Raw genomic sequence first — 25,121 nt, forward strand, 5'->3', positions numbered from 1 at the left:
TAGGAGTTTCTGACTCTGCTGCCGCTGTACAATAATAACAAATCGATAAATAACAAATGCTGCCGTTTCCATTGGCATTTAAATGCTGGAGCTGAGGTGCTGGGAGCAGCACTGCCCTGCCGGCCGGTGAGCACAGCGTGCCAGCCCTGCCCGGAGGGTGGGCGAGCTCTGTGCAGCGGCTCCAGGAGCCCAGCCGGGTTAAACCGAGCCCAGAGGGGATAAACCGAGCCCAGATGGGTTAAACTGAGCCTAGATGGGTTAAACTGAGCCTAGATGGGTTAAACAGGGCCCAGCCGGGTTAAACCGAGCCCAGATGGGTTAAACTGAGCCCAGATGGGTTAAACAGGGCCCAGATGGGTTAAACTGAGCCCAGATGGGTTAAACGGGGCTCAGCCGGGTTAAACCGAGCTCAGCCGGGTTAAACGGAGCTCAGAGGGGATAAACCGAGCCCAGATGGGTTAAACACAGCCCAGCCGGGTTAAACAGAGCCCAAATGGGTTAAGCCGAGCCCAGCCGGGTTAGACTGAGCCCAGCCGGGTTAGACCGAGCCCAGCCGGGTTAAGCCGAGCCCAGCCGGGTTAGACCGAGCCCAGCCGGGTTAAGCCGAGCCCAGCCGGGTCCCCCCGGTGCCCGCGGAACTGCCCTGCCCGCCGTGCCCGGCTGCTCGCGGTGCCCGTGCCCGCCCCGGAGCTGCCGGGAGCTGTGCGCTCACAGGGTGTGGATGTCTGGGGATCCTGAATCACTCCTTTGTCATCGCTGCACCCACAGGCACCTTCTCGGCAGGTGAGGCAGCGCGTTTAAAGCCTGCGAGGATCGGCCGGCGCTCAGAGCTCCGGCGGCTGCGGGGGACACAGGGACACGGCGGGGGACACAGGGACACAGGGACACGGCAGGTGAGGTTTGTGTTTGCTGGGGTGTGTGCTGACAGCATTTCCCCCCCCGGGCTGTCCCACGGGGCTCCTTTCCCTGCAGGAGACGCTCACGGGAGGTTTTTATGGATTTCTCCTTTTCCTGGAATGTCAGCTCGGGCTGGGATCTGGGATCTGGGACTGGCTCTGGGAGCGCAGGGCGAGGGTGGGGCTGGGGCGCAGGGAGTGCCCGGAGGGTGCCCGGGGGCTGCAGGGCTGTGTGTGCACACTCCATCCCCTCCAGCCCCCCTCCTGCAGGGGCTCACTGCATTGCAGGCAAATTCAGTTTCAGCACCTGATTTTCCTCTTCATTATTCTTGATTTTTTTTCCTCCATGCGCTTCTGTGTGGATTAATTAAAAGTATCTCCCTGTGAGGTGAGAAGGAAGGAGGATCTGGACTGAGTTTTTGAACTGAAATTTTCTGCTCTTTTCAGCCTCGTTGCAAACTCCCCCCAGCTGTGTCCGTGGCCGAATGGAGCCTCGCTGCCAGCCGTGGCCGTGGGCTGTGCTTGTGCTGCTGGGTAAGGCTCACCGGGGCTCCCAGGGCAGGGCACAGCTGGCCAGGAGCAACGCTGCTGAGGGAGCTGTGGGGCAGCAGAGCCTGGGCTTGATCCCAGTGCTGGGGGGTGGCAGGAGGCTGTGCTGTGTCCCACCTCCAGGGCTGGCTCTGGGACTGGGGGACACCTCCAGGGCTGGCTCTGGGACCAGGGGACACCAACCTGGGCTGCCTCTGGGAATAGGGGACACCAACCTGGGCTGGCTCTGGGAATAGGGGACACCAACCTGGGTTGGCTCTGGGAATAGGGGACACCAACCTGGGCTGCCTCTGGGACCAGGGGACACCAACCTGGGCTGCCTCTGGGACCAGGGGACACCAACCTGGGCTGCCTCTGGGACTGGGGGACACCTCCAGGGCTGGCTCTGGGACCAGGGGACACCTTCAGGGTTGCCTCTGGGACTGGGGGACACCTCCAGGGCTGGCTCTGGGACTGGGGGACACCAACCTGGGCTGCCTCTGGGACTGGGGGACACCAACCTGGACTGCTCGGTTTGATGGGCAAGGCACAGAGCATCCCTGCAGCCCCAAACCTGGGGCCAGGGCAAGGAAGTGTTTTGGAAGTAACTCTTAGTACAAAGCACTATTATTAAAAAATAAGGGTTTCACCTCAGGGTGAAACACCCTTCTCTTGGTTGGCACGTGCACTGGGAGGGTGTCCCAAGCTTTGGTGCAGCCAGCATCTCCCTGTGCTGTGGGGCAGGTTGGTGTCTGTGCCCCCTGGCCCTGAGCATGGCTGGTTTGGGGCTGTGGGGCTGGTTGCTGTCTGTGCCCCCTGCCCTGACCCTGAGCATGGCTGGTTTGGGGCTGTGGGGCAGGTTGGTGTCTGTGCCCCCTGACCCTGAGCACGGCTGGTTTGGGGCTGTGGGGCAGGTTGCTGTCTGTGCCCCCTGCCCTCAGCCCTGTTCCCCTGTTGCAGCTGCCCCGGGGCTCCTGGCAGTGCAGAGAGCCTGTTCCCAGGGAGCCTGCTACCCTGCCCCCGGGGACCTGCTGCTGGGACGGGCCCCTCACCTGAGAGCCTCCTCCACCTGCGGCCTGAGCAAGCCTGAGACCTACTGCACACCCCATGGAGGGAAAGCCTTCCTCCCCCCATCCTCCTCCCTTCCTCTCCCCTTCCTCCCCACCCCGGCAGGGATGTGCCTGGAGGGGGCTCTGAGCTGGCCCAGTGGGATGATCTTTAAGCCCCTTCCCAACCCAAATCATCCCGTGGTGCTGGGGTTTGTCCCCTCCCGGCCGTGCTGGGTCAGTGTCCCCTGGAGCCCCTCGCTGCCACCCTCCTGGGTGAGCTGGGCACGAGGGCAGTGACAGGACACGGGCAGCAAGGTTCTGGCAGGGAGCACTGGGGGCAAAACATCCCAAAGCCTCCTGTGCCCGGGCATTTCAGTTCTAAACTGAACTGGTATTTGCTTGTCATGAATGAGAACATTCCAGCTCTTTCACAAAGGCTTGGGAAAGCTGCTTGAAGGTGTTTTCAATCCCTGGCTGTGTGGGGGCAGGAGATCCTGCTGGGGGGATGATGCTTCATCCAGCTGCACATTCCCACCCTGCCACTGAGTCAGAGGGACAGTTTAGGGATAAATCTGCCCAGCACAGGGCTGGGAGCTGCAGGTGTGATGTGTCCCTGCTCTGAGCACTCCCTACAGCCTTTGTGTCCCTGCTCTGAGCAGGGACTCCCTACAGCCTCTCTGTGGCCGCTGTTAACCCTGAAAGTGCCTTGGGAGGAGCCCCGAGGGTTCAGTGCAGGACAGGCAGACTTGTCTTGGAAGAGATGCTGCAGAGGAAAGGAGTGGCAGCTCTCCAGTGGGGCAGTGTTTTCTGCACTGCAGCCCAGCTCCTGTGAGTCAGCCTTGTGGTTTTAGCTCCCCTGCAAACTGGAGGCCAAGATGTGGCTGTGAGTGGGTTTGTTGTGGAGCCAGTGATGTCCTGGCTGGGCTGGACAGATTTCCACTGGTCCCTGAGCTCAGGGTGTGAGCATTGAACCCTCCTGGATGCTGGGCTGGCTGCAGCATCTCTCCTCCCTCACGTCCTTTTCCAGGCTGACAGCCACAGCCAGGCATTTCCTCCACTCCCTTTTTCTGGAGCTCTTCTGCTGCTCCCAGGGGTCAGGATTTGTGCTCACAAATAAACCCTTACTGCTTCCCGTGGCTTAATTCATTTTTCCTTCCAAATTTCTGCTTGTAGATGAGGAAAAATGCTCAAAAATGTGCCTCTGAAATCTTCATTTAGCAATGACTTTTGGCAGTGACTTTGAGAAGGGGGCGTGGGGGCCGTGCTTGGGCAGTGAGTGAGGACAAACCTTGATGACTCTGCTCTTGCTAAGAGCAGCTGGAATGGGCTGGGTGCCCCTTTGCCTGGCCCTGGGAGCTCTTTCAAAGGGCATCGCTGTGACCCTCTGCATCATTTGTGATCTCTGAAGAGGGGCCTGGACCCCTCTGTGCTACCCTGGAGCAGGAGTGACCTGCTGGCTGCAGGGGTGGGAGGGAGGGCTCCTGGAGGAAGGCAGGGAGCAGGGCTGCAGTTTTCCAGGCTACAAATCCCAAATCTATTTGTTGTTCATGTCCCTTGTCCCTTGCCTTACAAGCACCAGGGCTAAAGTTGGCATTGTGTTGAGCTGGGTTCTCCAGTTCTGGCTCTGGGAATGGGCTCTTCCCTTCCTTACACTTTGCTCCTTTCCTTTATTGAAATGAGAGATCCAGAGCTGCTGAGAGCAAATCCCCTGATTTCTGTTCTGCAGCTGTAATTGCTGATGCAGGTTTGATTATCCCAGCTCTTAACTCGGGACAAATCCCCACGGCTTCAGCATTTCCTAATTCTTCCCTCCCTTCCTCTACTTCCCTAATTTAAGCAAAACCGAGCTCAATTTCCCTATTCCCACCCTATAAAAAGCAAGCACGTTTAATTTATAGACTCCTAGGGCCCTTTTTTTGGTTACAAGCCTCGCTCTTGTTCGGTTGCCAAATAGGTACAAATCTGGGGGCGGTTTTGCAAGCTCAGCAGAGGGCACGGGACGAGGGGTGGCTGCGGTGCCCGGGCTGCCAGCGCTGCTCCCTGCCGGCCCCAGGGCCCTGTTTCGCAACTCTGGTGGTCACTGACGGACCGCAGCCTGTGCTCCGCTGTCTGCCCGGCTCCGGATCCCTCTAACCTTTATTCTTTGCGCTCCCGATTGCTCCGCGCCCGGCCGGTGAAAGCCGAGCTCATCCCCGGCGCTCCCAGCCCGGCAGGAGCAGGGAGGGACGGGAGGGCAGCGCGGTGGGAAGAAGTCGGGCTCGGCAGCTGCTGCTGGAGCCACCAGGGCCAGGAAACTGGAAATGGAGGGGAAAACGAGCGGGGCTGGGTTTGGGGGCTGGGAGGTGCTCGGTGCGGCAGGCTGTGATGGGCTGAGGTGCGGCTCAACCTCAGCCAGCGCTTCGTTGAACCCTGGAACAGAATATATCAAATATATCTGAAATATAGGTAAATATGAACGTAGGCACAGCACTGGGAGCAGCCCCCACTGTACCTGCAGCCGCGGGGAGGCACAGAGTGGCTTCCACAGACCCCTGAGCTTCCCTTGCCATGCTTGGGCAGTGAGTGAGGACAAACCTTGATGACTCTGCTCTTGCTAAGAGCAGCTGGAATGGGCTGGGTGCCCCTTTGCCTGGCCCTGGGAGCTCTTTCAAAGGGCATCGCTGTGACCCTCTGCATCATTTGTGATCTCTGAAGAGGGGCCTGGACCCCTCTGTGCTACCCCTGGAGGCACAGAGTGGCTTCCACACACCCCTGAGCATCCCTGTGAGATCCCGTGCCAGGGAACAGGAGAGGAGGCAGGGCAGGAGCAGAGCTGGGTCCCTGTGCTGCTGCTCCTGCAGACTGAGACTCCTCACCCTCCAGCCCTGGGAGACTTTTGTGTTCAAAATGTTGTTTGAGTGGGATTTTCTGCCTGTCTCACCTGAGCTTTGTGGGCGCTCGGTGGATGTGGGGGGTGGGCAGTTCCCTTTGCCAGCTCGGGTGTCACGGTGACACGGAGCCATCCAGGACTGAGGGGATTGAGAGGAGAGGTTCCAGAGGAACCTGTGGCAGCCAGGGAGGGAGATGTGAGCCCGCTGGGGCTCCTGGCACAGCACAGGGGGCCCTGCTGCTGATGGATGGTGGCAGCTGCCTGGCAGGGCTGCTCTGCAGCATCTCTGGAGCCTCAGCACTGACTCCTCTTTGGCTGCTTCCAAAAATACCGGCCAATGCCTGCCAGGAGGGCAGTGCCAGACAGGTCTGGGCTGTGCTGGTGCTGGCTGGTGCCTGCATCTGCTGGGCCACCTGCCTGAGTCCCTCAGGGAGCTGGGAGCCCACCCCAGCACTGGAGCAGGCAAAGCTGTGCCTCCCAGCTCCCCTCCTTCATACAAACCCACAGCAGGCTCTGGACAAGGGCAGGGCACCCCCAGAACCACTGACAGGAGCAGGGCACCCCCAGAACCACTGGACAGGAGCAGGGCACCCCCAGCACCACTGGACAGGAGCAGGGCATCCCCAGAACCACTGACAGGAGCAGGGCACCCCCAGAACCACTGGATAGGAACAGGGCACCCCCAGAATCACTGGAGGGAGTAGGGCACCCCCAGAACCACTGACAGGAGCAGGGCACCTCCAGAATTACTGGACAGGAGCAGGGCACCCCCAGAACTACTGGACAGGAGCAGGACACCCCCAGAACTACTGGACAGGAGCAGGGCACCCCCAGAACCACTGGACAGGATCAGGGCACCTCCAGAACCACAGGACAGAAGCAGGGCATCCCCAGAACCACTGGAGAGGAGCAGGGCATCCCCAGAACCACTGGATAGGAGCAGGGCACCCCCAGAATCACTGGAGAGGAGCAGGGCACCCCCAGAACCACTGACAGGAGCAGGGCACCCCCAGAACCACTGGATAGGAACAGGGCACCCCCAGCACCAATGGACAGGAGCAGGGAACCCCCAGAACCATGAAATAACCGTGGCTGGATGGCACCAAAGCGTGGCTCTAGTCTGGGTTTTTCTTTGTCCAGCCAGGGTTTGCCCTGCACAGTCTGTGCTCCTGAGGGGCTGGAGGAAGCAGCAAGCACAGGCTGCTCTGTGCTTATCCCACCAGGCATTCGGGCACACCCTGCTCCCTGCTGCGGGATGTGCCCCTACCTGCCCAGGGAAAAGCCTCTTTCCCGGGATTTTTCCCTCCTCCCTTCTCTGCATCTCATTTTCCTGGCCTCAGGGCTGCAGATTGGCACTTGCTGGGAGACATCTCCTCGCTGCCTCGCACCCCGTGTGGGATCAGCTGCTGCAGTGTGGGGTTTGCAGCCTGTCAAACCATCCTGGCAGATTTTGGATGAAGTTTTGCTGATGTGAGAACAGATGGGGTGAGGAAAACAGCACCCACGAGCTTGCTTTGAAGTGAGGGAAAGGAACTTCATTGCCTTAAACCTCATCCTTGGGAGGTTTGTCCCACTCCTGCCTTTACCCCATCTCTGCTGCCCCCCTGAATTTGGGGTACAACCAAGGTGAATTTGGGGTAAAACCAAGGTGAATTTGGGGTAAAACCAAGGTGAATTTGGGGTAAAACCAAGCTGGGGGCAGAGCCCTCTCTCTGTGGTTTGAGCATAACCCCAGAGCTCATTTTCAGTGTCATTTCCAGCCAGCCACAGTGACACTGCTGTCATGGCAAAGAGAGTCCCAGGCTGGGACTTTGGGGTGTCCTGTGTGGGGCTGGCAGCTGCACTCTGATCCCTTTGACCTCCCTGACTCTGTGCTGGACCCGTGCCCCCAAATGAAGTCCCAGTCCAGTTTAGGGAATAGCAGCTAAACTGGGAAGTTTAACCACCCTGGCAGAGCCACGGGAGCTTCTGCTGCCTTCTGCCATGGCAAAGGAAGGGATTCCTTCCCTGCTGCAGGAGCCTGCAGCTAACAGTGCAGGAACAGAGAACTGTGCTGCACAAAGGGGCTACAATGGGGAATTGCACAGCCTGGCTTTGCAGGGCCTTTGCCCCCCAGGGAGCCTTGCTGCCCCCCGTTGTTTAATAACCCAAAATCTCTGTGTGTGTATGAATTCCCACCGCTTTCCTCAGTGTTCCCAGCCAGAACTGGAATGGGCATTGCTGCCCCTGTGGAATCCTGGCTGTGCACAGTGCTCTCTGCCTGGTCAGAGCTGGCACCCCCGAGGCCCCACAGCCAGGAGAGGTCTCTGCCCCACGGCTGCTCAGCCCAGCTCCCCTCTCTGCTGGTGAACAAGTGCGGTTTATTCTGGGCTCTGCTCCTGTGCCAGGAGGATTTCATTTCAAGGGCTCTCTGCTCCTGTTAAAATGGCAGCAGGAGCTCCTGAAATAACTTTGGTCAGCGGCCACCGGGTTGGAGTGAGTGAGGTTTGAGCAGGGAGGCTGCTCAGGAGCTGGGTCACCAGGGCAGGGCAGGGGGGAGCAGCACAGACCTGCAGACTGCCACTCTCGGCCACTTTCAAGCTGTTCTCCGTGGACTTTCCCCCTTTCCATTTTATTCCTGAGACGTGACTCTATTTATTCTGAGCACAGGAGTTTTCCCTCTCACAGAAGTGGGCTGTGAATTATCCTTCAAAAGTCTGGAATGAATTCCCCTTAACCCCAGAGCCTCCATAACCCATATTTTGGGTGAGTGGAGCAGCTTGGAGGCACAGAGGGTGAGAAGTAATTTCCTTGCACACCCAAAACCCCTCTTACCTCCCTGAAATAGCCCTGTCAGCCCCCAGCCCTACTCAGCAGAGCTCCTGGCCACCCAAAATATGGGTTATGGAGCCCCAGAATAGATCCCAAACCTCCCCTGCCAGTGGGCAAGTAGAGCTGCAGCCCTGGGTGCCCCTGGCCACCCAAAATATGAAAATGGAGCCCCAGAGCAGATCCAAACTCCCCTGCCAGTGGGCAAGTAGAGCTGCAGCCCTGGGTGCCCCTGGCCACCCAAAATATGAAAATGGAGCCCCAGAGCAGATCCCAAAGCTCCCCTGCCAGTGGGCACGTAGAGCTGCAGCCCTGGGTGCTCCTGGCCACCCAAAATCTGAGTTATGGAGCCCCAGAATAGATCCCAAACCTCCCCTGACACTGGGCACGTAGAGCTGCAGCCCTGGGTGCTCCTGGCCAGCTCCCAGGGCTCCTCTGAGCCTGGTCAGAAACAGAAATGGCAAAGAGCAGGGAAAGGTACGTGCTGCTGGGGCTCTCCTCACTCTGGGCTGTCATTTTTGGTAATTCCCTCTGTCCCAAGGAACTTTGAGACACATAGTCACAGCTGGCAAGAGCAAACCCTGCTGTTGTGCAATGCAGGGGTTTCACAACTTACTCAGAGGATGTGGAATGAATTTGGTTTCCAGTAGTAATTTTAGTCTTAATTAAAAAAACGGAGGAAAAAAAAAAAAAAAAGAAAAGAAAAGAGGAGATTTTTGCAGCCAGCAGAGCCCTGGGCTGCCTGGGAAGGGTTTGTCTCACACCCTTGAATCTTTATTTTGATTTAGCACCAGGCTGGAGTGGGGCTGCAGCTGCACTGTGGCTGCTGGAGAGCTGTCCCTGCCTGTGTCAATGGTCTCACAAGTATGCACCAGTCACTCCTAATGAATAATTTAGCCCAGATTAACCTTTCCCCTTGCAGAAAACCTTCCTTTCTCCTTTGCTCAGCACAGTCAGGACTGGTGGGAAGTTTAATCACCGCTGGCAATTGTTCACTAGATTATTTCTGTGGATAATTCCTGCAGCTCTCTGACAATTTGCTGCTCGTGGCCATGATCTGAAATGAGTTCTGCCTAGTCCTGATTAAATGATTTGTGATTCTCACTGGTAGAGCCAGGGAAACTCATGATTATATATTTTCAGTGCTGTGTTTGCTTACTTTGTGATATTGTTATAAATACTGTCGTTTGCCAACTCCTGTGCTGGGGTATTTATAGACAGAGAACATAAAGATTGTGGAAAATATGGAAACAGACGGGTTACACGTGAGGATGTCACTGTGCACCCAGCTGGGGAAGCTTCCCAGGCCTGGACAGGGCAGACTCAGCTCTGGGCTGTGTGAGGAACAAAAACACAGATTCATTTTTGTAAACCACAAATTAATTTTTAAAGGGGGAACCATTAAGTGTGGTGTCACTGTGGCCCAGTGGCTGCCACCCTGCTGCCCTGTCCCTTCCCCAGCCCCACGAGGGGCCCTGGAGGGTTGGGGATGGATTTGGCTCCTCTGTTTTAAGCATCCCAAGGAAGGTTTTAGCACAGGGGATGCCTGTGCAGTGCTGCTTGTCACTTGTCACCCCATGGCCCTGCTCAGGCCCTGAAAGCTGATTCCCCCCGGGGTCCCAGCATGCCCTGGAGTCACCTAAAGCCCCTGCAGCCCCTGCCAGCCTTGCAGAGGGTATCTCATTGCCTTCCCCGTGCCAGCTGTGCCCCTGCCAGGCCCAGACCCCCTCTGCAGACAGGGTGGCATTTCTGAGCCATCAGGGCTGGCTCCTGCCATCTCTGGCATGCTCTGCTCTATCCCCCTGATCCCTGTGGGATGTGGCAGTGTGACAGACGTGTCCCCCTGGGAGGTGGCAGTGTGACAGACGTGTCCCCCTGGGAGGTGGCAGTGTGACAGACGTGTCCCACTGCTCCACTTGGGAGGCTCCTCTGCTGCTCAGGCCACTGACACCTCAGGCTCCCAGAGGGTTTTTTGGGCTGGAGGAGATGATGCAGTTCCAGTGCCCTGCCATGGGACACCTTCCACTGTCCCAGGCTGCTCCAAAGCCCCATCCAGCCTGGCCTTGGGCACTGCCAGGGCTGGGCCAGCCTCGGTTTCTCTGGATAACCCGTTTTCCACCAGGCTGGAGGTGCTGAACCCTTCATTTCATGGTCTGAGCAGCATCTTCCCCCTCCCCGTGGTCTCTGCAGTCCCTGGCCCCACTCCAAGTGCTTCAGCTGGGGCCTCCCTGTGTCCTCTGGGATGCTGCTGTGGGCTCTGGCACCACCTAATTCCCCATCCCCTAATTCCCCATCTCCTAATTAATTCCCCATCCCCTAATTCCCCACCCCGCCAGCCCTGCCCTTCCCACCTTGGCCTCCCCTGGGTGTCTCCATCCCACTATCCTGGTGGTCCTCTCCCAACCTGCTTGCCCACCCCGAGCCTTGGCTGCTGTCCAGCCCTTCCCCGCTCCCGGCTCTTGCTCAATCTCTTTCCTGCTGCTTTCTGCCCGTTCCTGAGCCGGCGCAGGAGCCCCGCGGTGCTGGCTGCTGCCGCTGCGGGGAGCGTTGCCTGCTTGGTGACAATTTGGGTATTTGTTTGCTCCCGGGGGACGCCTCTCTCCCGTCCCCACGTTCCCCGTGCTCAATCTCTGTTTGCTCCTTGGGTTACTTGCTCAAGTGAAGGGCTGAACTTTGAGCCGCTCGACTTCCCACCCCCTGGCTTCTCACCCAGTGCGAGCTCTGCTCTGCTCCCCGGGGAGAGCCCTGGGGGCTGAGCATCGCCCGAGCCCTTGGATAGGAGAGAAAGGCCCTTCTGTTCACCAGACAGCCCCTGGGCTCTGTGGAAAGGGCAAACCAGTCCTGAAAGGCTGCAAAGGGCTTTCTATCCAGCGTTGGTGCTGTGGAAACCAGGGGGGGTTGCTTAAAAAAACCGCAATTTTGATGGTTCGCCAAAAATCTGTGTTAGTCAAAAGCATTTTGGGTTTAGTTTTTAGTCCATAAAACCTTGAGCTGTGGCTTTCAATAAGGTGTGGAGGGGAGCACCTGAGGCTTGTCAGACTTACTGATCGTGGTCCTTCAGCTCTCTCTAACTGAGCTGATGCTCCTTGGCCTCAATGAACCCACCCTGCCTTTCCTCCTCACCCCTGGGGCCTTTCCGGGGGGCTGCTGGTGTGGCCACTCCCGCTGTCCTTTCCTTGCAGTGGAGCATGAAGTGCTGCAGGTGTGACTCGAGGCTGCCCCACAGCTCCAGCGGGCACCGCGTGGAGAACGTGCTGTCCTCGGCCGGCCGCGCGCGCTGGTGGCAGTCCCAGAACGGTGAGAGCCACCAACTGCTGCCCACAGCCCGCCCCAGGGGAACAGGGAACGCTGCTGGGCTCCTGGCTGGGGACGAGAGGAGGAAATGGCTGTCACTGTCCCCAGCGTGTCCCTGTGACCGCGCCCTCTGTGCCCGCAGGTGTGGAGCGCGTGTCCCTGCAGCTGGACCTGGAGCAGATGTTCCAGCTGGACAGCGTCGTGCTGCACTTCAGGGTGGGTGTCTGTGGGCAGCTCCTCTGCTCGCCAGCTGTCACCCCATGGTGCCAGCCCCGGTGCCAGCCCCGGTGCCAGCCCGTGTGTCTGTCCCTGCCCGCAGTCGCCGCCCGCAGCGATGCTGATCGAGCGCTCCCTGGACGCCGGCAGGACGTGGCAGGTGCTGCAGTACCTGGCCTCTGACTGTGCCACCGCCTTCCCCCGCGTGCCCCGCGGCTCCCCCGAGGGCTGGCAGGACCCCCGGTGCCAGGAGCTGCGGGGGCACCCCGTGCATGGGGGCACGGTGGGTACTGGCGGTTTGTGGCAGGGACCCACGTTGGGGTCCTGGGGTTGGGGTGGGTGGGAACACGGGGTGGCCTGGGAGGCTGGCACACCTGGTGAGTGGTGGGGGATGGAAACCTGGCACACCTGGTGAGGGATGGGGGATTGGGGGAGGATGGAAGTCTGGCACACCTGGTGAGGGGTGGGGGATTGGGGGGATGGAAGCCTGGTACACCTGGTGAGGGGTGGGAGCCTGGTACACCTGGTGAGGGATGGGGGGGATGGAAGCCTGGCACACCTGGGAGGGATGGGGGATGGGAGCCTGGCACACCTGGTGAGGGGTGGGAGCCTGGCACACCTGGTGAGGGATGGGGGATGGGAGCCTGGTATGCCTGGTGAGGGATGGATGCAGGAAGCCTGGTACACCTGGTGAGGGGTGGGGGATGGAAGCCTGGCACACCTGGTGAGGGGTGGGGGATGGAAGCCTGGCACACCTGGTGAGGGGTGGGCCCTGTGGCACCCAGCAGTGCTGAGGGCAGCCCTAGGGAAGGTTCCTGCTCCTCTGCTGCTCTGTGACAGGCAGGTGTTGTGTCCTCTGCAGCTCTAAAGGCTGTCCCTGTGTTTAGTGACATTGTGCAGAGGCAAGTCCAGAGCACACAGTGCCCAGAGCAGGAGCAGACAGCAGCTCGAGTTTCCTGCTTTTTAACCTGTTTTTCCCCCTCTAAGGTGAAATTCAGTGTCCAAGACCTGGGGTCTACAATCAGCTCCTCTTACAGCCAGGCCGTCGGGCGTAAGTGACGGGTCTGCTCCAGAGCTGAGAAGGGAGAGGGGAATGAGGCTCCTCGTGCTTCTCCCTGCAGTGTTCAGAAGTGCTGAGCTGGGGGACCCTGAGCTGCACCCCTGGGCTCTCACAGAGCAGCATTTGGTCTTTGCTGATGGCTGACCTGCTGCTCTTTGTGCCACTTCCTCCTTCCCGTGCTCCAAGCCCTCCCCACCAATTGCAAGGAGCTTCTGCCGGGCGCCTGCTGCCCCTGACGCCCGTCCCCTGTCCCCAACAGGGCTGGGGCCCTTCACCAACCTGCGCATCAACTTCACGGAGCTGCCCCACATCCCACGCCAGGGCTACCACTCGCCCAGCACCTTCTACGCTGTGACGGAGCTGCAGGTGCTGGGGAGCTGCTTCTGCCACGGCCACGCCGAGCGCTGCGGCCCTGAGGGGGACCAGCACAGCACGGTGAGCTTGGCTGCCAGGGGCTGGGCACCACTGGATGGCACTGCCATGGGCTGCCAGGGGCCTGGGCCCCACTGGATGGCACTGCCATGGGCTGCCAGGGGCCTGGGCCCCACTGGATGGCACTGCCATGGGCTGCCAGGGGCCTGGGCCCCACTGGATGGCACTGCCATGGGCTGCCAGGGGCCTGGGCCCCACTGGATGGCACTGCCATGGGCTGCCAGGGGCCTGGGCCCCACTGGATGGCACTGCCATGGGCTGCCAGGGGCCTGGGCCCCACTGGATGGCACTGCCATGGGCTGCCAGGGGCCTGGGCCCCACTGGATGGCACTGCCATGGGCTGCCAGGGGCCTGGGCACCACTGGATGGCACTGCCATGGGCTGTCAGGGGCTGGGCACTGCTGGATGGCTCTGCCATGGGCTGCCAGGGGCTGGGCACCAGCGGGAGGGCTCTGCCATGGGCTGCCAGGGGCCTTGGGACCAGTGGGGATGGCTCTGCCATGGGCTGCCAGGGGCTGGGCACCGCGGGATGGCTCTGCCATGGGCTGGCAGGGGCTGGGCACTGCTGGATGGCACTGCCATGGGCTGCCAGGGGCCTGGGCACTGCTGGATGGCACTGCCATGGGCTGCCAGGGGCCTGGGCACTGCTGGATGGCTCTGCCATGGGCTGCCAGGGGCCTGGGCACTGCGGGGATGGCTCTGCCATGGGCTGCCAGGGGCTGGGCACTGCTGGGATGGCTCTGCCATGGGCTGGCAGGGGCTGGGCATCGCAGGATGGCTCTGCCATGGGTCTAGGCACTGCTGGGGTGGCTCCACTGCCTGCCTGGGGTGCTCCTTGGGACACCTTGGCCACAGTGACCAGAAACGGGCTGTGGGAGGCTTTTGCTGGCCATGAACTGCTGAGGCTCCGTGCTGAGCCGCTGCCACCAGGGTGGGTGACACGTTGTCTGTGCAGCAGGTCCCTGGGCACTGCGTGTGCCAGCACAACACGGCCGGGCCGCACTGTGAGCGCTGCGCTGCCCTGTTCAACGCCCGGCCCTGGGCCCCCGCCGAGGACAGCGACCCCCACGCGTGCCAGCGTACGGCCAGAGCTTCCCCCGCCCCAAATCCCGCCCGGCCGCAGCTCCCAGCCCTTCCTGGGGCTCTGTGGGGCTGCTGGCGACACGGTGTCCCAGCCCTGGTGCCCCCGTGGGGCTGTCACGGGTGTCACTGTGTCACACGGGAGCCTTGGGCACCCTCTAGTGCCGCCGCTGCTGCCGCCGGCGGGGTTTGCGCGGTGCCGGCTCCAACGGAGGCGTTTGCTGGGGTTTTTTAGGATGCGACTGCAATGGTCACTCGTCCTCGTGCCACTTTGACCCCGAGCTGTACCAGGCCAGCGGCGGGGCCAGCGGGGGGGTGTGTGACAGCTGCCAGCACAACACCGAGGGCAACAACTGCGAGCGCTGCAAAACCGGCTTCTTCCGCAACCCGCGGCGCGAGCTGAGCCACCCCGAGGCCTGTCTGCGTGAGTGCCCCCCCAGAGCCCCCCAGACCCTTCCCCAGGACCTGCCCCCTCAGCTGGGACGTTTCCTGCCCCTTTGCAGCCTGTGAGTGTGACCCGGATGGCACCGTGCCCGGCTCTGTCTGTGACCCGGGGACAGGGCGCTGCGTCTGCAAGGACAACGTGCAGGGCGACCGCTGCCACCTCTGCAAGCCGGGCTTTGCCCAACTGGCCGGTGCCAACCCCGCTGGGTGCCGCAGTGAGTACCCCTGGGACACACCCCTGCCCCCGGGGTGCCCCCTCCAAAAGGGAGCCGTGTCCTGCCCAGCTGTGGTTTGGGGTTTTCAAGCCAAGGGCCCGTTTTGTAAAGGTTTATAAAATCCCCTGCTCAGTCTGGGGGTGGTTTCAGGCGTAAGTTTAGCAAGAAGCACTGGGCAGGAGGGATTTGGGGGGTGCAGCTGTGTCCTGGGTGCTCCCAGGGCTCAGGGGGTGATGCCACGCAGAGCAGGGTGGGTGGGGGCACTGCTGTGTCCCCCTGGGCTGGGGATGCTGAGGCCCTCGGGCTCCAATCCCCTCTGCAGCGTTTGGGGGACGCTGTCAGAGCCAGCTGCAGATCCCTGAGCTCGGGTGGGAAGGGAGGGAGGAGAACCCCACCTTGGGTGGCTGCGGGCTCCTCCAGAGGCTGCTCCTCACCCGGCCCCTCCCTGGTGCAGGGTGCACCTGCAATGGCCTGGGGACGCGCCAGGACACCGTGCCCTGTGACGGCGACACCGGGAGCTGCTTCTGCCTGCCCAACGTGGTGGGCAGCGACTGCGGGCAGTGCGCGGCCGGGCACTGGGGCCTGGGCAGCGGGCAGGGCTGCCAGCCCTGTGCCTGCCACCCCCGCGGCTCCCGCAGCCCCCACTGCAACCAGGTACCCCCGGCCCGCTGGAGCCTGGCAGGGCTCCTCTCCTGCAGAAGCTTTTCCTTTTCCCTCTCCTCTCCTCTCCTCTCCTCTCCTCTCCTCTCTCCTTTCCACTTCTGCTGGAAGGGGCTCTCAGGGGCTGAGCTGCACCGACCATGGTGTCACTGCCATGGCTCTGTGTCCCCTCACTGGGGACCTGTGAGAGCATCAAGCCCACCTGCTGGGTGGCTCCTTTGTCCTGTGCCACCCATAGGAGCCTGCACAAAAAGTCTGTGTGTTCCCCAGTGCATCCCACTCCTATTTTCCTAATTCTTAGAAAACACCATGACAGACTATTCAGGAAAATGAAAGAAAGTGGTAATTATTGAGGCAAGATTAAGTCACTTTAACAAGCTTGATATTTATCAAGGAAGTCCTAGTAAGACATCTTCATCCAGGCGAGGGAAGTTAATTATGCTCATTTGTCAATGAAAAGCATGTGTGCCACTTCAGGCTTAAGAGGCAACTGGGAAAATTAAAGTTAAATGCAAAAAACCCCAAACCATGACAAATTCTAAGAGCCTAAGATAGGCTCCAAATGAGCTCAGCGTGGGGAGGAGACCTGAGATGGCAAAGCAGCTGCTCGTGGGCGATTGCTTTGTTTTTGAAACAAGGCTGAGCATCCTCCTGGTGGTGCTGAGGCTGTTTGGAGCCTGTTTGCATCCTGTGTCTGAGCTGCAGCCTGGCATGGGCACCTCGGGCATGGCCTGGGCACAGACTGAGAGGGGGAAATGGTCCATGGCTGGTTTTGGTGGTTATGAGGAGCTGGGGGAGAGCTGTGCCAGGTGTCCCTGACGTGCTGCCCTCTCAGTTCACAGGACAGTGCCCGTGCAGGGACGGCTTCACAGGACAGACGTGCTCGGCCGTGGGGCAGCAGCAGTGCCCACCCCGGCACTACAGGGATGCACGGGGAGGGTGCACAGGTACTGCTTTGGCTCACTGCTTCCTGGCTGAGATCACAGAGAGACCACCAGTGCCCTCCCAGCAGCCATGGGCGAGTCCTGGGCCCCTCTGTAGGGTCAGGGGCTGTGCCAGCTCCGGGGGGCTCTTCCCATCCTCTGCTGTGCCACCTTTGTCCCACGGGAGGGGATGGATGTCAGCTTGGGCTGGGGGTCATTAACCCTAATTAAGGGGCTGATTTTATACAGATACAAAGTTATTCACCAGCACCTTCTCTCTCCCTCCGCCTTCCCTGTCCCAGAGTGCGACTGCGACTTCCAGGGCACGGAGGAGGCGGGCTGTGAGCCGGCCACGGGCCGGTGCCTGTGCCGCGCCGGGGCCGCCGGGCCCCGCTGTGAGCGCTGCCAGCGCGGGCACTGCAGCTCGCAGCCCGGCTGCCAGCCGTGCCACCCCTGCTTCCACGCCTACGACGGGGACATCGAGCGCCTGCGCCAGCGCCAGGCCGGCCTGGCCAACGCCACAGCGCGGCTGCCCGCGGGCACGGGGGGCTCCCAGCTCGGCCCCCGCCTGGCGCGGGCACAGGGCAACCTGCAGCAGGCGCTGGGCATCCTCGGCCACCCCGCTGGCACCCAGCAGGGCCTGGCCCAGGCGGGCAGCGCGCTCGCTGCCATCAGGTGAGGGACGGGTGCCGCCCGTGGGGCACAGCCCTGATGCACGGGGAGCTGCTGGGCTTTCTCTGTGAGCTGCTTGCACGGGTTCTGCTTTGTTTCTGTCCTCGCTGTGCCTGGCTCTGCTCACGAGGGGAGCAGGGAAGCAGCAGAGCAACGCTCCCACGTGTGCCTGTCCTGCTTCCACGTGTGCCTGTCCCACTTTCCATGTGTGCCTGTCCCATGCACAGTGTCCCCGAGGCAGGAGGAGCATGGGCAGCCTGCGTGGTGGCACTCAGGGCTGCGTGGTGGCACTCCCAGGGCACATCCAGCATGCCTGGTCCCTGTGTGGGCACGGCCGTGCTGCGGAGGGGCTGCAGCCCAGCTCCTCTCTGCGAACTGCAAGGCCCTGGTGTGTGCTCGGCTGTCTCTGGGCTCAAGTGCACTCTCAAAGTGCCCCTTTGCCAGGTGCTGGCAGTGCCCCAGCACAGGTGGCCCTCTCAGCCCTGCTCTCTGTCTGCCTTGCTCTCTACATCATTCCCATTTTGTTCTTGTTCTCTCCCAGGGAGCAGCTCCGAGGCATAAATCCCGACCTTCGTTTCCTGGACGACACTGCCTCTCTGTCGAGGGAGCTGGAAGCCCTCAACAGCAGCTTGTTTGTCACCAGCTCCCAGTACCAGAGCAAGAAGACCCAGTTTGAAAGCAGCCGCAGCACGGACCTGTCAGGTACAGCTCTGCAGCTGCAACATCTCTTAATTTGCAGTCATTAATTTACCTCAGCGTGACTGCCTGGGGTTTTTCGCTGGCTGGGGGATGAGAAGGGGATTTTAACCTGCTGGCAGGCTCAGAACAGCAAACACATCTCTCTCAGTGAGAGGTGCTTCCCAGGCAGCCTGGCCACGACCGGGGCCTTCACGCTGCTGGGGGATTTGATCTGGTGTTTTGGGGCTGGCAGCTCATTCTGTGTTCCTGTTCCCCCCAGCACAATCTCTGCTGCCAGGGAGGGGTGGGAAGGGGACAGCCCTGCTGGGAGAGTGTCACTGAGTCCATGAGGCAGCAGAGAATGGAGGCTGAGCACAGACGGAAGGGATGGAGGGTGGGGAAGAGGGCCAGGCCGCTGTCAGGCACTGGGGAGGAGAAGAGCTGATTGAGCCCTGTGATGATGCTGGTGCTTGCTGCCATGAGTCCTGCTCCAGCTCCTTCTCTGCCAGTGCCTCGCTGCTGTCCCCTCCCTGCCACAGCACACAGCTTGGGGACGTGCCAGCCGTGCCCAGTGGCACCAGGACAGTTCTCTCTGCACCTCTCTGTCTGCTCAGAGCTCCGTGTCCTGGCCACCCTCCTTCCAGCCTGTGCTGGGGGGGGAGTGATGGGACTGCTCGGGAGCTGGGAAGAGGCTCTGAAATCTGTCCTGCCCTGCCAAAGGCCAGCATCCGCGTGTGCCTTGGCTGGCTTCAGTTTAATTTCAGCCCTGAGTTCAGTTTAGACTCTAGCCCTGAGCTCAGTCCTTCAGGAGACCCCTGAGGGAATGGCTGAAAGGTGTTTGGAACTAAAAGGAGTTTTTGGTGATGCCTTGGTGACTAATCCTGCACCCTCTCCTGTTCGGGAATCCAGCTCAGGGCAGAGGCAGTGCCTCCCCGAGGGGCTGTGCTGCATTTGTGAGTCATTTGTGCCTTTTATCGCCTTGATTCCCGCAGGAGCCTTCCAGACCATCCTCTCTGCCTACCGCAGCTCGAGCAGGGCCAGCAGCCTGGCCGCGGGAGCCCCGGGGCTGCTGGCCCAGGCCAGGGAGAGCCGGCGCAGTGCCGTGGGGCTGCAGGGGACCCTGGCTGGGGACACGGCCAAGCTGCTGGCCCTGAAGGGCGAGCTGGCCTCGGCCCCCGACCTCACCCCTGTCATCAACCAGGTGAAGATGCAAAGCGGGTTTTTGACTTGCCCACAGGCTGTGTCTGGTTCTCAAGGGGGGCCCTGCAGAGCTCGGGGGTCCCATCCTGCAGCCCTGCACCTCTCCTCAGGCACGGCAGGACAAAGCCTGTGCAGACAGACTCGGCTGGAGAGCTGGCTGAGCATCCCCTGCCCGGGATCACAGATCCCACAGCATTGCTCTCCACCCCCTCCCAGCCTGTCCTTTTCCCTCCAGGGACTCTCTCCTGTTGCTTCTTGTATCTCCAAGACCCCTGTAATTTCTGGATGAGATTTCTCTTATTTCTCCTTCACTGCTTTGTTATTGCCATGGAGACCCATTTCGGTGTCGGTTGCTGTGGAGACCACCAGCCTCCCCTCTCTGCTGCTGGGGGCACCAGCACGTTCTGAGCCAGCAGCCTGGCCTGGCTGGGCACGTACCCTGCTGCGCTGTGAGCCCATGGGCAGCTCTGCCAGATGCCAGAGTTAGAGCTGCTGCTGCTCCCAGGGGCTGCTCGTGCAGTTCTCCCCCAAAGCCAACAGGGCAGAGGGGTGGCTCTGCAGAGAGGTTTGCTCCACGCAGATGTGCTGTTTCTCATCGTGAGCCACTGGCTCCTGCTTTGCTCCTGTTTCTGCTGCAGCTCGGGCTGGTGATGCCATGCTGGCCTGGCTCAGGTGGGGGCATCCAGCTCTGCCTGCCCTCCTCTGACTGGCACATCTGCAGCGCTTTGGGCTGTGCCTCCTGTGTCACTGCCAGCCCGCTGGGCTCCCTCCCGTGCCCACACAGCTCCTGCAGCTCGGGCTCAGCAGGTCCCAGCTCCCGTGGCAGGGTGTGCCATCCCTGTGGGGCTGTGCTTGCCTCCCTGCGGGCACCGAGGTGTGTCCAGCCGGGCGCTGCCCGACCCCAGCTCTTCTCTCCCTGCCCAGGTGTGCGGAGGGGCCCGAGTGGAGCCGTGCACCCCTGCCCGCTGCCAGGGGCTGCTGTGCCCAAGGAACAACAGCTCTGTCTGTGGGGCTGGCCGGCCCTGCCACGGCCTCTTCCCGCTGGCCAGCGGGGCCCTGGCTGCGGCCGGGCGAGCGGCCAAGGAGTTCAGCAGCCTGAGCGCCCGGCTGCGGGACACGGCACAGCTGGTGAGTGTGGGCACTGCCCATCCCTGCTCAGGCCTCTGCTTAGAGCGAGGAATACCCACCTCAAACTCTGCTTGAGGCTTAACCCCTCGGGCAGCTTCAGAAATCCAGGGATTTTGGAGTGGGAGGCTCCCTGCTGTGTGTGGGTCCTGCCTCCCCGGCTGAAGGCACGTGAGTGGCACTGGACACAGCACAAGGAAGCCTCTCTCCCTCCTGGGCTGGGATCAGTGGGCAGAAGGGCTGGGAAAATGGAAAACTCTCAGATTCTGCAGGTTTGATGCATTTGCTGCAATCAGAGAGAGTTCATGGGTTAGGGCTCTTGCAGCTCCTTTCTGTGCCTTGCAAAGAGAAAGTGAGGCTTCAAAGTGATTCAAAATGCATTTCAAAGGTGTTTTTAAAAGCTGAATGGTGCTGCCTCTCTTTGAGAGCTTCCTTTGCCGACCCAACCCTCAGTCTTTGACACCTACAGCCCTTTGAAGCTCTGGCACAGTGAGAACAGGGAATAGCACCGTGCCTGGCCCAGGCCAGAGCTGAGGCAGGGCCGTGGGCTCTGGATGGAGCAGAGGCCCCACCAGGTGATTTCTGTGTGCAGATTCAGACGACGGAGCTGTCGGCGAGCCAGATCCAGAGCAGCACGCGGCGGCTGGCGGAGCAGCTGGGGCAGAGCAGGACGCAGCTCCAGGGCGACGTGCGGCGCGCGCGGCAGCTCCTGCAGCGCCTGCGCGCCTTCCTGGCAGGTACAGGGCAGGTACCAGGGCAGGGCACGGCTGCAGCCTGCCTCCTGCATGGCACAGCTGCTCTGTGCAGTGGGCAGAGCCTCACTGGGCTTGGAACAGACCTCCAAGGTCACAGTCCCCATCCCCAGCCCAGAGCAGTGAGTGCCACGTCCGGGTGTTCCCTGGGCGCTCCAGGGATGGATTTGTGGCCAGCAGTGACCTGATGCACAGAGGTTTTCTGGCCATGCTCACTGATGCAGACAGACAGATGACCCTTCTCTGGAGCAGGCTGTTAATCAGATGAGGATTCCTTGTTGTCCTACAAGCTGATGGGATGACTTATTGTTCACAGACAGATTGTAATAACATAATGAGCCTCCTGAGCATTAGCAGAATAAGAAAATCAGGTCATTTGGTGCTGCCTGGTGTTAATGATGAGTGAAGATATTTCTGAGCTAATCACAGGGCTAATGTCCCTTGGGCTCTGCCTGCTTCTGATTTATTTTTATTTGTGAAATGAAAAAACGCTTGTCTTGAAACACACTCTCATCTGCTCAGTGAGGGCTGCCTGACTGCTCTGGGCTCAGCCATGGTGTTAGCATTGCCAAATTCAAGGTACCATTTCAGCTGTTTCCTGAGGGTTTTGCTGGTGTGAATGAGAAGTGCGTGGAATTCAAGGAGATGAGTTCAGAAGGGATCCTGGCAGCTGTCTGGAATGAGGAGATGTGTGTGAGACGTGCATGGGTGTCTGCCCTCCTCCTCCCTTGCGTTTGCACTCCCACCTTCCCTGATGCCGTCTGTCTGCTGGCTCTGCAGACAAGGACACGGATCCTGCCTCCATCCAGGAGATCAGTGAGTCAGTTCTCTCCCTGCGTCTCCCCACGGACGCTGCTGCAGTCCGGAGGAGAATGACCGAGATCCAAAAGCTGGCGACGGAGCTGCAGTGCCCCGAGGACATCCTTGCCCAGACGGCCGAGGACATCGCCAGGGCCAAGAGGCTGCAGCAGGAGGCAGAGCAGGCCAGGTGGGTGGGGGTTCAAGGCCATTGCCAGCTGAAGGTCCCTCAGCTGGGCTGGAACTGGTGGTTTTCAGCTGGGCTCAAATCTTGCTCTGCCCGAGCTGTCCTGACTTGCACAATCTGAAGTTTTAGGATCTTCTGTGTCCATCCAGTGCCTAAAAGAATGAGTCTGCAATCTCCAGACACCTCCCTGGGGTCCCAGTGTGAATAAATCTCCCCAGAATAGATCCTGTAATAGATACCAGGACAAGAAGAGCTTTATGGAAAGCAGTGGAGGCTTTTCTCTTATCTCCAGTGCCTGTGCTGGGAGATGGCAGCATTGCCCTGGTATTAGCTGATATTGGTGACCTACATCCTAATTGCACAAGAGAGCATGGGGACAGTTAATGGGCTATTTGTTTTCTGGGTGAAAGTTGGGATGATTATTCCACAGCCCCTTAAAAAGTAATTACAGGGTGTCCTTGCCAATTTGGAGCATCTGCATTGTCACAAGTTGACTTGCAGCAATACCCCAGCGAGAAGGTCAGCAGGATAAATCTGTAAACTCCTTGGCAGTGTCTGACACCTGCTTAACCTGCTGGAAGTGATGAGACAGGGGAGCCTGGCTTTCTCCAGGGCTCTGTCACCCAGCCTGAGCAGTCCCACTGTGAGCAGAAAACTGTTCATTGGAGCTGCTTTCCCTTTGACACCTTGTCATGCCCCATAAAATAAACGTTTCTGACTAGTTTGAAGGAAGGTGTTTATCCCCCCTTCTCAGTTGTCTCCTCTGCTGGAGGCTGTGAAGCAGAACTGATGTTCCTCTCACAAGGAAACCTGCTGGAGTCCAGATGTGTGGGTTTTGGGGGTGGGACATTGCAACCTTCCCAGCAGCAATCCTCTCCTGCTTCCCAAGCTCCCTGATTTTACCTCTGTGACCTCCACGCCCAGTCTTTGCCCTTATGACACTCACTCCTGGCTGCTTCCCACCTTTCCCTAGGAACCGGGCAAACGCCGTGGAGGGCAGCGTGGAGGAGGTGCTGGGGAGCCTGCAGCGAGCCAACACGGTGCTGCTGGAGGCCCAGGGGGCCCTCAGGGGCTCGGGCTCCTCGCTGCGCTTCATCCAGGAGCGCGTGGAGGAGGTGAGGGACGCCTGGCGGCCTCCCAGAAACCATCCCGAGTGCCTGTGCCCCCTCCTTCAGCCAGCAGAGCTGGCACAGGGAGGGCTCTGGATGTGACTCCGCTCCTGACGGGGCTCCCTCTGCCCGCAGATCGAGGCTGTCCTCGGGCCAGCTGAGAAGAACGTGGTGGCCATGGGGGCCGGGCTGGCCGGGCTGGCCGAGCGGCTCTCGCAGCTGCAGCACAGCACGGAGCAGAACCGCCTGCGGGCCGGGGACACGCGGGACACGGCGGGGACAGCGGCACAGCAGGCCAGCGGGGCCCCGCAGGTACCGGCTCACAGCGGGGCCCAGCATGGCCCAGCTCACAGCAATGCCCAGCAGGTACCGGCTCACAGCAGCTCACAGCAGGGCCCAGCAGGTACCAGTTCACAGCAATGCCAGCAGGTACCAGCTCACAGCATGGCCCAGCAGGTACCAGCTCACAGCAGGGCCCAGCAGGTACCAGCTCACAGCAATGCCCAGCAGGTACCGGCTCACAGCAGCTCACAGCAGGTACCAGCTCACAGCAGGGCCCAGCTCACAGCAGCTCACAGCAATGCCATCAGGTACCAGCTCACAGCAGTGCCCAGCAGGTACCAGCTCGGGGTGTGCCCACTGCCAGCACAGCCCAGCCCAGCCAGCTGTGCCCTGGGCGAGGCCAGGACACCTTCCTGTGCGGTCATGGCTGCTGAGCTGTCACACCACAGCATCGTCCCGCTGCTGAACCTCTCCAGAGCCATTCCCAACCCCAAGGCCCTTTGCTGGGAGCTCAATTCTGGTCTGTCCTGCTTGAGGCAGGGCAGCTCGTGGAGCTGTCTGTCGGTCTGTGGCTGCATCACAAACTGGCACACATTTGGTAACAAAGCTGTGGTGCAGTATCCATTTAATATCCAAACAAGATCAAACACTGGAATTGCCCCTCTGCAGCGCCTGCTGGATGCCACCTGCAGCGTTTTCCTTGCCTTTCCCCAGGCTCTGGCCCAGGTGAAGGAGCTGTACTCGGAGCTGCAGAGCAGGCTGGGGCAGGGCCCGGCGCTGGGCGAGCAGGGCAGGAGGGTGCAGAGCATCGGCCAGGAGGCACAGGCGCTCTTCCAGGAGACCGTGGGCATCATGCTCAGGATGGAAAGTAAGGCTCTCAATGTCAATGTCATCATGTCCTGGGGAAGAGCTTGGACTGCTGCTGTAATGAGGGACACGGCACTTTGGGCAGTGAGAGGGTGGGGTCTGGGCTGGAGCTGGTGGTGCTGTGCCAGGAAATCGAGAGTTTTCGAGGATGCCACCACGAAGGGAAGCCCTGCCTGCAGTACCACTGTGCTCCTCTTTTCCTCCACACACTCATTTCCATTTTTTGGCATTCAGAACTCATGGGAGTGGTGTTTTGGGGGTTTAGAGGGTGGGGGGCAGAGGGAGTGCAGGACGTTGGTTTTCTTGCCCTGTCAGAGCTGTGCAGGAGTGAGGTGGAGGCTCAGCCCAACCCCACCACGTAACCCTTCCCTTCCCTGCCCTCCCTCCTCAGCTCTAGAGTCGGAAATTCAGGAAGGCAACAAGGCTCTGGTGTCCAGGATGTCACGGCTGTCGGGGCTGGAGGAGAAGGTGGGAAAGATCCGGGACAACATCAAGAGGAAAGTCGCCTACTACGAGAGCTGCTCCTGAGCAGCCCCGGGCACTGCTGCCTCCTCTGCACACACCCACTGCTGCATTCATCCCACTTTCCAGCTGGAGCTCTCCTGTGCCCAATATCCCTATTTTTAGCAAGTTAATTTTCCATACCTCTGGAAAATAGCTGCACTGAACCGAAGGAGCAACCCCATGGAGGGGGTTGGACTGGCCAAAGCTGCCCAGTGGTTGGAGGAGAAAGGGGGAGAGACATCAGGCTTCCATGGCAAATAAACACATCCCCAGGTTGTTATTTCCAGAGGGCTTTATAAACCGAGAAATTACTTTTTTTCTTCTTTTAGCCAATTCAAGCTCTTTAAGCTGAATTTCACTGTTCAGATTAAAGCCCTCCTGTGGGGTCTTCTAAAGCTTTTTATCTGTGCTGCAGTTAATTCTTCAAACATGCCATGGCTTCAGTACTTCCCTCTGAGATCTTCCTTCAAATA

The 25,121-nt window shown here is 60.2% G+C and overlaps 1 protein-coding gene across 1 annotated transcript; it reads left to right on the forward strand.

Moving 5' to 3' along the window:
* Positions 1-468: 468 nt before the first annotated feature.
* LAMB3 (laminin subunit beta 3) lies at positions 469-24,976 on the forward strand. Its single transcript, XM_041427176.1, has 24 exons — positions 469-517; positions 769-893; positions 1,344-1,430; positions 2,385-2,536; positions 11,330-11,447; positions 11,587-11,660; positions 11,764-11,943; positions 12,648-12,711; positions 12,980-13,155; positions 14,108-14,231; positions 14,468-14,656; positions 14,736-14,891; positions 15,346-15,545; positions 16,387-16,498; positions 16,777-17,149; positions 17,688-17,848; positions 18,817-19,025; positions 19,949-20,152; positions 20,742-20,886; positions 21,682-21,889; positions 22,860-23,001; positions 23,131-23,307; positions 23,992-24,145; positions 24,536-24,976. Exons 3-24 carry the CDS (start codon positions 1,382-1,384, stop codon positions 24,670-24,672), a joined length of 3,504 nt encoding a protein of 1,167 aa, XP_041283110.1. The 5' UTR covers positions 469-517; positions 769-893; positions 1,344-1,381; the 3' UTR covers positions 24,673-24,976.
* Positions 24,977-25,121: the final 145 nt, after the last annotated feature.

This window comes from Onychostruthus taczanowskii, unplaced genomic scaffold (genome assembly GCF_017590055.1).
Source record: "Onychostruthus taczanowskii isolate IOZ18803 unplaced genomic scaffold, ASM1759005v1 scaffold97, whole genome shotgun sequence".
NCBI lineage: Eukaryota > Metazoa > Chordata > Aves > Passeriformes > Passeridae > Onychostruthus > Onychostruthus taczanowskii.

What these genes read in the sequence shown, in the direction of transcription:
- LAMB3 (XM_041427176.1), top strand. Translation starts at nt 1,382, where the DNA reads ATGGAGCCTCGCTGCCAGCCGTGGCCGTGGGCTGTGCTTGTGCTGCTG. An exon ending in AGGCCAGCGGGGCCCCGCAG is followed by an intron (nt 23,308 to 23,991) that starts GTACCGGCTCAC and finishes GCCTTTCCCCAG; the next exon opens with GCTCTGGCCCAGGTGAAGGA. An exon ending in CATCATGCTCAGGATGGAAA is followed by an intron (nt 24,146 to 24,535) that starts GTAAGGCTCTCA and finishes CTCCCTCCTCAG; the next exon opens with CTCTAGAGTCGGAAATTCAG.